The sequence below is a fragment of the Salmo salar genome, chromosome 02 (assembly GCF_965601325.2).
Source record: "Salmo salar chromosome 02, fSalSal1, whole genome shotgun sequence".
NCBI lineage: Eukaryota > Metazoa > Chordata > Actinopteri > Salmoniformes > Salmonidae > Salmo > Salmo salar.
This window is the reverse complement of record NC_138292.1, coordinates 79,207,700-79,221,470: the sequence shown is the minus strand read 5'-3', so window position 1 is coordinate 79,221,470 and position 13,771 is coordinate 79,207,700. Positions and strand designations below refer to the sequence as shown.

Genomic DNA, 13,771 nt, shown 5'->3' with positions numbered 1-13,771 from the left:
AATCATGACATATTCTGACACCCCCCCCCCCCGTTTGTCTTTGGAATGCAAACTATAGGTGCTGCCCATTCGCTGTATTCAATGGGTGTGATCACTCGTTGTTTTTCTAGCTCTGTAAGCTGTTTGTCTACTGCCTCTCAGAGTGCAGAAGGCACAGGTCTAGCCTTACAAAACTTTGGAATATCTTACTCTGACACTTGCATTTTGGTTTTAACTCCATTTACCACACTGAGTTCACCACTAAACACCTCAGCATATTTATCACACAGCCGCGCAACTGGGTCTGACACATGGTTCACATTGACCAATCTAATTTGAGGTGCTGAATCCAGTTCCTCCCCATTAGCGTAAGACCCTTCCCTTTTGACACTAATAGAGGTAGTGGTATCACCTGAGCACCACATTTCACTTTAACCTCCAGCTGTCTTAATTACTGAATCGGCTGAGCTGAGTAAGTTCTCAAAACAACATCACATGATTATAGTTTATGCTTCTTAAATCTGCTGTTGTACAGCTTCTCTGAGATAATAGACATGGCGGCCCGAGTATCTACCTCCATCTTTATCTTTTCCCCCGTTACATCTCACCATGACCATGTAAGGTTTCACGTACTAACAATCACTACACACAGTAAAAAGTCCCAAGCTCTTTTCTGACTGGTGATTTCCGACTGTGCTGGAGCCTGCAGGCAATAGCAGTTCGGCCTCCTCAACTTGATCTGTTGTCCAGTAGCGTGTCCCCTTCACTGGATTAGAGTGCCCTGTTTGAGAGCGTTACTTAGACACCGAGCTGTTCCCCGCAGATACTCTCCCCCTGCAAGCCCTTTCAAGATGGCCGGTCTTCTGGCACGCTCTGCATTAGAACTCCTTGTAACGGCAGGTCTGCTATGAATTTCTTGTCTCCAAACAGCAAAAACGGGGCTTTGAGGTCTCCCCCCTCTGGTCTGACATCCACTGTTTCTCCCTGTCAGATCGATGCCCCTCCCGTTTTGTGGTCCACTGATCGGTTCTCAACTGAGTCGGTGTCTGCTGGAATTTCTGCATCCTCTGGGCTGTGTACTCCAAGTTGTTGACAATGTCCAATACTTTTACCCAGGTTAAATTCTCCCTGTATGGAGTGCTTAACATCTTGCCACGCAGCTCCTTACTGGCAACTCCATAAACTAGCTGGTCCCTCAGCAGCTCCTTACTGGCAACTCCATAAACTAGCTGGTCCCTCAGCAGCTCCTTACTGGCAACTCCATAAACTAGCTGGTCCCTCAGCAGCTCCTTACTGGCAACTCCATAAACTAGCTGGTCCCTCAGCAGCTCCTTACTGGCAACTCCATAAACTAGCTGGTCCCTCAGCAGCTCCTTACTGGCAAATCCATAAACTAGCTGGTCCCTCAGCAGCTCCTTACTGGCAACTCCATAAACTAGCTGGTCCCTCAGCAGCTCCTTACTGGCAACTCCATAAACTAGCTGGTCCCTCAGCAGTTCCTTACTGGCAACTCCATAAACTAGCTGGTCCCTCAGCAGCTCCTTACTGGCAACTCCATAAACTAGCTGGTCCCTCAGCTGCTCCTCTAGTGCAGCCCCAAACTCACATGTAGCCACAAGTCCCTTTAGCGATGCTATATACTCAGCTAAAGTCTCTCCCGCCAACTGTTTCCTATTCCGAAAAACATACCTCTCGCTCAACGCGTTCCGTTTTGGCACATAAAAGTCTCTCAGAGCTGAAATGAGCTCCTGGAAACTAGCCTCTCCCGGCTTCTTCGGCGCTACCAAATCTTTCAGCAAACGTAAACGTCTTTGAACCCAAGACTGATCGAAACACCGCTCTTCTGCGGTCGTCAGCTATCTCGTTGGCCTCCATAAACTGCAAAAAAATCGCACCTCATATGTGCTGAAGCTCTCGTTAGTCTCCTGGAAACACAAACTGGTTAAACTACTGAAAAGTGCCAAAGCTCTCATTAGCCCACGCAGCCATTTCTTCCCAGCTGACCAGTTAATTTACCAGCTAACTTTCTAGCTGGTTCACTCAGTTGGTCATCAGTAGTCTGAGGATTTTGCCTCAGAATTCCATTATCCTCGTAACCAGTTGTTGCATCCTAAGATGCTGGGTTATTTTACTGAAGACTCCAAGAGAATTAATAATAAACGGAACATATTTATTTAATGTTCTCCTTAACACATTACAGTCAACTACTCTATACAGTGACTTCAGCCCAACTCTCCAATATGTCATTGAACTTTTACCGACCTTGCATCTCCTAATCCAACCACTTCAATGCAAGAACAGAAACCCCATTATCATTTGTTCATTCAAATAACTCAACCCCTGCATACAAATCCCATTGGCTATTTGCAACCACTTTACATCTAAACTCATTAACACATAATACATTTCTCAATACACCACACATTCTTATGTTTAATAAATGTATCATATAGTGTGTGTGTGGCAGGCTTACAATGATGCTAAAAAACTACATTTGAGAGTGCACTGACCCTGGTGCTAGAGGGGGTACAGCTGGAGGTTGAGTGTTTGAAGGGGTGCGGGACTATATAAAGTTTTGGGAACCACTGCCCTAGAGGCACCAACTCCACCAACTTTTGGAGATCATTCCACATGGTGCAAAATAACTAAAACCAGATATCCCTAACTGGGTGAAGATGGAAAGGATCCCCAGGGTTAGCCATCCCTGAGTCTGGGTCTGGTAACTCATACTTCCGAAGGATAACTATGAGGTAAGGTATGGCGGAAGTTTATGCAAGTGGGCTTTATAGACCAAAAGATAGCAATCCGTCAATCTACATGACTTCAAAGAGGGCCAGCCTACTTTCAGATACAAAATGCTATGACGTGTCCTGAACCTATCGCCCATAATATAGCGGAATGTTCGATGATAAACTGCATCCAATGGCTTCAATACAGTGGCAGCTGCATTCATATAGACCAGTGGTCACCGGGCTGATATAGACCAGTGGTCACAGGGCTGATATAGACCAGTGGTCACAGGGCTGATATAGACCAGTGGTCACCAGGCTGGTATAGATCAGTGGTCACCGGGCTGATATAGACCAATGGTCACCGGGCTGATATAGACCAGTGGTCACCAGGCTGATATAGACCAATGGTCACCGGGCTGATATAGACCAGTGGTCACCAGGCTGATATAGACTAGTGGTCACCAGGCTGATATAGACCAGTGGCCACCGGGCTGATATAGACCAGTGGTCACAGGGCTGATATAGACCAGTGGTCACAGGGCTGATATAGACCAGTGGTCACAGGGCTGATATAGACCAGTGGTTACCAGGCTGATATAGACCAGTGGTCACAGGGCTGATATAGACCAGTGGTCACCGGGCTGATATAGATCAGTGGTCACCGGGCTGATATAGACCAATGGTCACTGGGCTGATATAGACCAGTGGTCACCAGGCTGATATAGACCAGTGGTCACAGGGCTGATATAGACCAGTGGTCACAGGGCTGATATAGACCAGTGGTCACAGGGCTGATATAGACCAATGGTCACCGGGCTGGTATAGATCAGTGGTCACCGGGCTGATATAGACCAATGGTCACCGGGCTGATATAGACTAGTGGTCACCAGGCTGATATAGACCAGTGGTCACAGGGCTGATATAGACCAGTGGTCACCGGGCTGATATAGACCAGTGGTCACCGGGCTGATATAGACCAGTGGTCACCGGGCTGATATAGACCAGTGGTCACAGGGCTGATATAGACCAGTGGTCACCAGGCTGATATAGACCAGTGGTCACCAGGCTGATATAGATCAGTGGTCACCAGGCTGGTATAGACCAGTGGTCACCAGGCTGATATAGACCAGTGGTCACCGGGCTGATATAGACCAGTGGTCACCAGGCTGATATAGACCAGTGGTCACCAGGCTGATATAGATCAGTGGTCACCAGGCTGATATAGACCAGTGGTCACCAGGCTGATATAGATCAGTGGTCACCAGGCTGATATAGATCAGTGGTCACCAGGCTGATGGTGCCTACATCTAGAAATGCCTTGGAGATCAACCAGTCGATCGCGATCAACCGGTTGATCTCCAAGGCATTTCTAGTCGATCGGCAAACATTTCAGTAAAAAAAGCAATGATAAAGCCTTGGGTTCGTATTTTATTTTACTCGTCTGGCGCTGTTGACGGTAGGTGCACCTGATTCAGCTGCCCTGCTCGCCGGGTAGGCCAAGTGTTCCCATTTTGAACCATTTCATGTGTCTGAAGGTACAAACGCTGTGTTCCCAGGTGGGCCCAGAGAGCAAATCAAGTGCACCATAGGCCTACCGCTGGCCAATCGGATGGCTCAGATTACCGTGTCTGTAGTAATTTAGCATAAAAGAAAGCTACAGCAAAGTGGTGAGATTTCTAAACGTTTTAAACCAATGAATACAGCAAAGTGGTGAGATTTCAAAACGTTTTAAACCAATGAATACAGCCAAGAGCTGCTGTTTTTATGAGAGAGTTCATGTTTAAGTTCTTACTCAGCACTGTCAACACTTTGTATTCATCACTTTTATAAGCCATAAAATGCGCCTTTTTCCTATTTCCACTCAGCGCTACAACAAGCAGTGCAGCAGTAATGAATGAGTAGGAAGGTGTATCTATAGACTTGTGTTGTTGTTATTATTAGCTGCTTGGGTCTTTTTTAATATCAAGGAATATTTCAATTTCTCTGTTCATAGGAGTAACAACATCAATTTGTACATGAGGCAGAAGTAATGCGGTGTGACTCCAGTTTCGCCATCAGCTGGAAGACGGTGTCCCTTTTTGGTCAGTGTCAGTGGAGCAAAGGGAGAGCGGAGGGATGTTGAGAGACGGACCCTCAGTCTGCTGCTCTCTCCCTCCGCGGAGACTGACCATCAGATGCAGGCATCATCAGCACAGTAAAATAAATAAAAATAAAAAGCAAATTATTTAAATGTATGCTCACTCAGCTGTGCCTCACAACTAATAAAACAACAACTGACCCAGTACCGGTAAACCAACAACTGACCTAGTACCGGTAAAACAACAACTGACCTAGTACCGGTAAACCAACAACTGACCTAGTACCGGTAAAACAACAACTGACCTAGTACCGGTAAAACAACAACTGACCTAGTACCGGTGTGATTAAATGTTTCTTGAAAAATGGTCTAAACAACAATGTATTAGCAGGGCAATTCAAGCAAAGCCAATATGCAGCGATAATGTATTGGACCTATAGCCTACTGCACAACCTAATTACTGCAGTAGTGTTTTGAATAGGTTAATGTTGCATAGGATGATTACGTTTTAAGTCATGTTAAAAAAAAATCTTGGATTTTGCCTCAAAGTGATCTTGACTCAGAAAAGGTTGGTGACCACTGATATAGACGATATTGTCATAGTCAATTACCAGAATGAATGTTGACTCTTGAGAGTGTGTGTGTGTGTGTGTGTGTGTGTGTGTGTGTGTGTGTGTGTGTGTGTGTGTGTGTGTGTGTGTGTGTGTGTGTGTGTGTGTGTGTGTGTGTGTGTGTGTGTGTGTGTGTGTGTGTGTTTTCTATAAGGGCTTTGGGAGATAGGACGCCGTCCAACAGAATGCCTGACTAACTGGCCTAAGGTGTAATATTTACTGTTCACTTTTTATTGTTATTTCACTTTTGTTTATCCATTTCACTTGCTTTGGCAATGTAAACATATGTTTCCCATGCCAATAAAGCCCCTTGAATTTAATTTAATTGAGAGTGAGTGTCACAGGTGTCGTAGGGTGTAGACCAAAACGCAGCGGGAAAATGTATACTCATCTTCTTTTTATTTGTGAAGAAGGAAAACACAAACAACGTATACAAAAACAAACGAACTGGACAGTCTCGTCAGGCACACAGCTAAACAAGAAACAATCTCCCACAAAATCCCATGACAAACACATTCCTATTTATAGGAGAGCGAGGCAACAATAGACAGCTGCCTCCAACTGAAGGCCCCAACACCAATTACCTAAACATAGAAATACAAACGACCAGACTGAACATAGAAATAAACTAACATAGAACAATAACCAAAACCCTGGACTAATAAATCAAATACCCCCTCTACATGAACACATACACAAACACACCCTGAACCACATAAAACAAATACCCCCTGCCACGTCCTGACCAAACTATAAGAACAAATAACCCCTTTACTGGTCAGGACGTGACAGTGAGAAAGAGTGCAAGAGAGAGAGGGGAGAGAGAGAGAGACTTCTCTATCAAATCTAAACATTTCAAACAGAAAACTGAAGAAAATGAACAATGGCAAATGGTTTGATGAAGAATGCAAAAACCTAAGAAAGAAATTGAGAAACCTGTCCAACCAAAAACATAGAGACCCAGAAAACCTGAGTCTACGCCTTCACTATGGTGAATCACTAAAACAATACAGAAATACACTACGGAAAAGGAAGGAACAGCACGTCAGAAATCAGCTCAAAGTAATTGAAGAATCCATAGACTCTAACCACTTCTGGGAAAATTGGAAAATACTAAACAAACAACATAAAGAGTTATCTATCCAAAATGGAGATGTATGGGTAAACCACTTCTCTAACCTTTTTGGCTCTATAACAAAGAACAAACAGCAAAAACATATACATGATCAAATACAAATCTTAGTATCAACTATTAAAGTCTACCAGAACCCACTGGATTCTCCAGTTACCTTGAATGAACTACAGGACAAAATAAAACCGTCCAACCCAAAAAGGCCTGCGGTGTTAATGGTATCCTCAATGAAATGATAAAATATACAGACCACACATTTTATTGGCTATACTTAAACTTTTTAACATCGTCCTTGGCTCTGGCATCTTCCCCAATATTTGGAACCAATCCACAAAGTGGAGACAAATTTGACCCCAATAACTACCGGGGGATACGACAGCAACCTTGGGAAAATCCTCTGTATCATTAAGAGCAGACTAGTTCATTTCCTCAGTGAAAACAATGTACTGAGCAAATGTCAAATTGGCTTTTTACCTAATTACCGTACGACAGACCATTAGAAATACAACCCATATATATGTTTAATTATTTTCCCTTTTGTACTTCAACTATTTGCATATAATATGACATTTGTAATGTTTTCATTCTTTTGGAACTTTTGTGAGTGTACTGTTTCCTGTACATTTTTATTGTTTATTTAACTTTTGTTTATTATCTAGTTCACTTGCTTTGGCAATGTTAACATATGTTTCCCATGCCAATAAATCCTTTAAATTGTCTCTCTCTCTGTCTTTCTCTCTGTCTCTCTCCCTTAGTCTCTCTCTCTCCATCCCTAATCTCTCTCTCCAAATACTCAATGCACTCTCTCTCTCTTTTCTCCCTCTGTCTCTGATTCAGAGGGGTTGGGTTTAAAAGCGGAAGACACATTTCAGTTGAATGTATTCAGTTGTACAACGGACTAGGTATCCGTTGGTCCTTTCTCTTTTCCGCTCTCTCTGGTCAGCTACAATGACGCCAGACAGAGAGGGGAAATGTACCATGTAAAACTTGCTTACTGTCGCTGCATGGAGAGAGAGAGAACACAGAGAGAGGAAAGGAAGGAGAGCAATCTAAGAACCAAACATCCATTCCTTGTGGTCTGAAACTGGAGCATGAATATGTGGGGCTGGTGAACGGCCTGGGGGATTTTCCGGCGGTGTGGGACGCCATGGGGGTGCGAGGACGAGGAGGGGGGCTTGGTTCTATCTTTCTTGTCTGTTTATATGAAATAAAGTTGTGTGTTAATAATGAGGTAACTATTTGGGCCAATTAAAGTCTTTTTTAAATCTTTCTCTCCCTCGCTCTCTCTAATGGATGTGTTGCTATATATAACTGTTACACAACGTGTACCTGTAACCAGGATAAGGTAACAATGGCAACAGTTGTAACTGGGTTACAGGGCCTGCTGTCACGGGTTACGGTAACTGGGATACCGTTGCCGTATATAGAACCCTCCCGTCTCCAAGGAGAGGGTCTAATGGTGAACAGACGCGGGTTACCATGCCAATTTAATCACACCTGGCAACCGGGAGACAGTCGCCCTGACAACCAGCTTCATATACATTCCCCTGAGACAGAGACAGAGACAGAGAGGGAGGGAGAGAGAGAGAGAGAGAGAGAGTGAGTGAGTGAGTGAGTGAGTGAGTGAGTGAGTGAGTGAGTGAGTGAGTGAGTGAGTGAGTGAGTGAGTGAGTGAGTGAGTGAGGAGGACCAGAGGGACAGAGAGAGAGAGAGAGAGAAAGAGAGAGAGAGCAAGAGCGAGAGAGGGAGAGAGGGAGAGAGCGAGAGAGGGAGAGAGCGAGTGAGTGAGTGAGTGAGTGAGTGAGTGAGGAGGACCAGAGCGAGAGAGCGAGAGAGCGAGAGAGAGAGAGAGCCAAGGAGTGCCTAAAGCAGCACCTAGATATTCTGCACAGATTCTGGCAGGCCTGGGCCCTGACAATAAATCTCAGTAAGACAAAAATAATGGTGTTATAAAAAAATACACATTTCATCTAGACACCGTTGCACATCAGCGCCACAGGTAACTTCAACAAAGCTGTGAACGATCTGAGAGACAAGGCAAGAAGGGCCTTCTATGCCATCAAAAGGAACATAAAATTCAACATACCAATTAGGATCTGGCAAAAAATACTTTAATCAGTTATAGAACACATTGCTCTTTATGGTTGCGAGGTCTGGGGTCCGCTCACCAGCCAAGAATTCACAAAATGGGACAAACACCAAATTCAGACTCTGCATGCAGAATTCTGCAAAACTATCCTCTGCGTACAACGTAAAACATCGAATAATGTACGCAGAGCAGAATTAGGCCGATACCTGCTAATTATCAAAATCCAGAAAAGAGACGTTAAATTCTACAACCACATAAAAGGAAGCAATTCCCAAACCTTCCATAACAAAGCCATCACCTACAGAGAGATGAACCTGGAGAAGAGTCCCCTAAGCAAGCTGGTCCTGGGGCTCTGTTCACAAACACAAACACACCCCACAGAGCCCCAGGACAGCAACACAATTAGACGCAACCAAATCATGAGAAAACAAAAAGAGAATTACTTGACACATTGGAAAGAATTTACAAAAAAACAGAGTAAACTGGAATGGTATTTGACCCTAAACGGAGAGTACACAGTGGCAGAATACCTGACCACTGTGACTGACCCAAGCTTAAGGAAAGCTTTGACTATGTACAGACTCAGTGAGCATAGCCTTGCTATTGAGAAAGACCGTCGTAGGCAGACCTGGCTCTCAAAAGAAAACAGGCTATGCAGGTAGCCTAGTGGTTAGAGCATTGGGCCAGTAACTGAAAGGTTGCTGGATTGAATCCCCGAGCTGACAAGGTAAAAATCTGTCGTTCTGTCCCTGAACAAGGCAGTTAACCAACTGTTCCCCGGTAGGATGTCATTGTAAATAAGAATTTGTTCTTAATTTAACTGACTTGCCTAGTTACATTTATTTTTTATTTTTATTTATTTAACTAGGCAAGCCAGTTAAGAACAAATTCTTATTTTCAATGACAGCCTAGGAACAGTGGGTTAACTGCCTTGTTCAGAGGCAGAACAACAGATTTTTACCTTGTTTGCTCGGGGATTCGAACTTGCAACCTTTCGGTTAAAGATTAAATAAAGGTTACGTACACTGTCCACAAAATGAGGTGGAAAGTGAGCGGTGTATGACCATGTTAGAGACACATATTTCCCTCAGATTACACAGACCCACAAAGAAGTTGAAAACAAATCAAATTTTGATAAACTCCCATATCTACTGGGTGAAATACCACAGTGTGCCATCACAGCAGCAATATTTGTGACCTGTTGCCACAAGAAAAGGGCAACCAGTGAAGAACAAACACCATTGTAAATACAACCCATATTTATGTTTATTTATTTTCCCTTTTGTACTTTAACTATTTACACATCATTACAACACTCTATATAGACATAATATGACATTTGTAATGTCTTTATTCTTTTGGAACTTTTGTGAGAGTAATTTTTACTGTTCCTTTTTTATTGTTTATTTCACTTTTGTTTATTATATATTTCACTTTTCTTTGGCAATGTAATCATATGTTTCCCATGCTAATAAAGCCCCTTAAATTGAACTGAATTGAAATTGAAATCGAATTGAGAGAGGGAGAGCAAGGAGGAGAGAGAGGGTGATATGAGATGGAGAGAGAGGAGAAGAAGAGAGGGAGAAAATGATATTGAGAAGGTCCAACAGAGAGGGTGGTTCAAGTGAACGTCTCAGCTGATACTAAGGCTTTCTGACATCACCTGTCACCTGGACCCCCCCAACCTGACAAACACACTCACCCTGCTGTCGGAGCTGGGTATCATGGCGTCGGTCATCCAGGATCCGAAGCGGGAGCCCGACGCTCTAACAGTGATAGGGTTGCTCACCCCTGTTAATCGCCCACAGCCTGGGAGACACACACACACACACACACACACACACACACACACACACACACACACACACACACACACACACACACACACACACACACACAGGTCACTATATATACACACAGCCTGGGACACACACACACACAGGTCACTATATATACACACAGCCTGGGACACACACACACACAGGTCACTATATCCTGTTTGGGATTGGGGGCAGTATTTTCACGGCCGGATAAAAAACGTACCCGATTTAATCTGGTTACTACTCCTGCCCAGAAACTAGAATATGCATATAATTAGTAGATTTGGATAGAAAACACTGTAACGTTTCTAAAACTGTTTGAATGGTGTCTGTGAGTATAACAGAACTCATATGGCAGGCCAAAACCTGAGAAGATTCCACACAGGAAGTGCCTTGTCTGACAATTTGTTCTCCTTTTAGGGCATCTCTATAAAAAATACAGCATCTCTGCTGTAACGTGACATTTTCTAAGGCTTCCATTGGCTCTCAGAAGGCGCCAGAAAGTGGAATGACGTCTCTGTAGTCTCTGGGCAAAAAAAAGCAGGAGTTTTTGTGAGTGGTCAGGCAGGGAACAATGACACTGGAGTGCGCGTGCACAAGACGACTCCATGTTTTTCTTTCAGTCTATGAATGAATATAACGTCGCCCGGTTGGAATATTATCGCTATTTTACGAGAAAACCTACCCCGTAGTGCCGGAAGACGTGGGTGAATAAGGCTTCCGCGGTCTGCAGGGCCGTAGGAAGACCGGGTAAAGGAAGCAGATGGCAGGACTTAGAGAACCGGTCCACAACGACCAGGATCGTGGTGTTGCCCTGAGACGGCGGGAGATCGGTCAGGAAATCCACCGCCAGGTGGGACCATGGTCGCTGTGGAACCGGGAGGGGCTGTAATTTCCCTCTAGGCAGGTGCCTGGGAGCCTTACTCTGAGTGCACACCGAACAGGATGAGACATAGTGCCTCATGTCCCTCACCAAGGTGGGCCACCAGTATCTACCACTAAGACCACACACTGTCCGCTCAACCCCTGGGTGACCCGAGGAGGGAAGCGTGTGCGCCCACCGAATCAGACGATCGCCAAAACCGAGTGGAACATACTTACGACCCACTAGACACTGCGGAGGAGTAGGCTCCGTCCGTAACGCCCGCTCGATGTCCGCGTCCACCTCCCAGACCACCGGTGCCACCAGGCAGGAGGCTGGAAGTATGGGCGTGGGATCGGTGGACCGTTCCTCGGCGTCATGGAGACGAGACAGTGCGTCGGCCTTAGTGTTCCGGGAACCTGGGATATACGAGATGTTAAACTGAAATCGAGTAAAGAACATCGCCCACCTGGCTTGACGCGGGTTCAGTCTCCTCGCCGCCCGGATGTACTCCAAATTGCGGTGGTCAGTCCAGATGAGAAAAGGGTGACGCGCCCCCTCAAGCCAATGTCTCCACACCTTCAGGGCTCTGACCACAGCCAACAACTCCCTGTACCCCACATCATAGTTACGCTCCGCCGGACTCAACTTCCTAGAGAAGAAGGCACAGAGGCGGAGCTTGGGGGGGTGGCCGAGCGCTGGGATAGCACGGCTCCTACTCCAGCCTCGGACGCGTCCACCTCCACTATTAAGGGAAAAGAGGGATCCTGATGCGCCAGCACTGGAGCGTCGGTGAACAAAACCTTCAGATGACTAAAGGCCCTGTCCGCCTCCGCTGACCACCGCAACCGCACCGGGCCCCCCTTCATCAGTGAGGTAATGGGAGCCGCCACCTGCCCAAAGCCCCGGATAAACCTCCGGTAGTAATTGGCAAATCCCAAAAACCGCTGCACCTCCTTCACCGTGGTGGGAGTTGGCCAATTACGCACGGCTGATATGCGGTCACATTCCATCACTACCCCTGATGTGGAAATGCGATACCCCAAGAAAGAGACGGCTGGTTTGGAAAACTCACATTTCTCAGCCTTGACGTATAGGTCATGCTCCACCAGTCGCCCAAGCACTTTACGCACCAGAGACACATGCTCGGCGCATGTAGCGGAGTAGACCAGAATGTCATCGATGTACACCACTACACCCTGACCGAGCAGGTCCCGGAGAATCTCGTCCACAAAGGATTGGAAGACTGCGGGAGCATTCTTTAACCCATACGGCATGACGAGGTACTCATAATGGCCAGATGTGGTACTAAATGCAGTTTTCCACTCGTCCCCTCCTCGGATACGCACCAAATTATATGGACTCCTGAGATCCAATTTCGTGAAGAAGCGCGCCCCGTGAAATGACAATATCGCCGATGCGATGAGAGGTAGTGGGTAACTGAAACCCACTGTGATGGCATTTAGACCTCTATAGTCAATGCACGTGCGCAGACCTCCCTCCTTCTTCTTCACAAAAAAGAAGCTCGAGGAGACGGGTGAGTTAGATGGCCGAATGTATCCCTGCCTCAAAGACTCAGTGACGTATGTTTCCATAGCCGCTGTTTCTTCCTGAGACAGAGGATAAACGTGACTACGAGGAAGTGCAGCACCCACCTGGAGGTTTATGGCACAGTCTCCTCGTCGATGAGGTGGTAATTGGGTCGCCTTCGTTTTACTGAAGGCGATATCCAAATCGGCATACTCTGAGGGAATGTGCACGGTGGAGACTTGGTCTGGACTCTCCACCGTAGTCGCATCGATGGAAACTCCTATGCACCTGCCCGAGCACTCATTTGACCACCCCTTAAGAGCCCTCTGTCCCCACGAAATCTTAGGGTTGTGAGTGGCTAGCCAGGGAATCCCTAGAACCACTGGAAACGCTGGGGAATCAATGAGGAAAAGACTAATCCGCTCCTCATGACCCCCCCGCATTACCATGACCAGTGGCACAGTGACCTCCCTGACCAGCCCTGACCCTAGTGGTCGACTGTCTAGGGCATGCACGGGGGAGGGTTGGTCCAACTGAACCAGGGGAATCCCTAACTTAGCCACGACCCCACGGTCCATAAAACTCCCCGCCGCGCCTGAATCGACTAGCGCCTTAAGCCGGGAGTGAGGGGAGAAACAAGGAAAAGACACTGACACATACATGTGACGGACAGGGGGCTCTGGGTGAGGCTGGTGCTGACTCACCTGAGGTGTCAAAGGAGCGCTCTGCCTGCCTTCTGGACTCCCGGGTGAGTCTCTCCAGCACCGGTCCACAGTGTGCCCTCTGCGACCACATGAGGTGCAGGAGCGAACTCCCCCTCCAGTCTTCCTGGCTGCTGCCACCCCTATCTCCATAGGCGTGGGAGCAGGTGTTCTGGAGGGTGGAATGAGCAGGGCCCGGGTCGGACGTCCGCGGGCGGCCAGCAGATTGTCCAGTCGG

General features: G+C 46.4%; 1 protein-coding gene across 1 annotated transcript in view; it reads right to left on the bottom strand.

Moving 5' to 3' along the window:
• The window catches only part of LOC106593847 (noelin-2), a 77,454-nt gene that overhangs the window by 20,791 nt on the left and 42,892 nt on the right, over window positions 1-13,771 (bottom strand). The window contains exon 5 of the mRNA XM_082967398.1: window positions 10,323-10,429. Coding sequence (XP_082823524.1) covers window positions 10,323-10,429 — 107 coding nt within the window. The remainder of the gene's footprint in view (window positions 1-10,322; window positions 10,430-13,771) is intronic.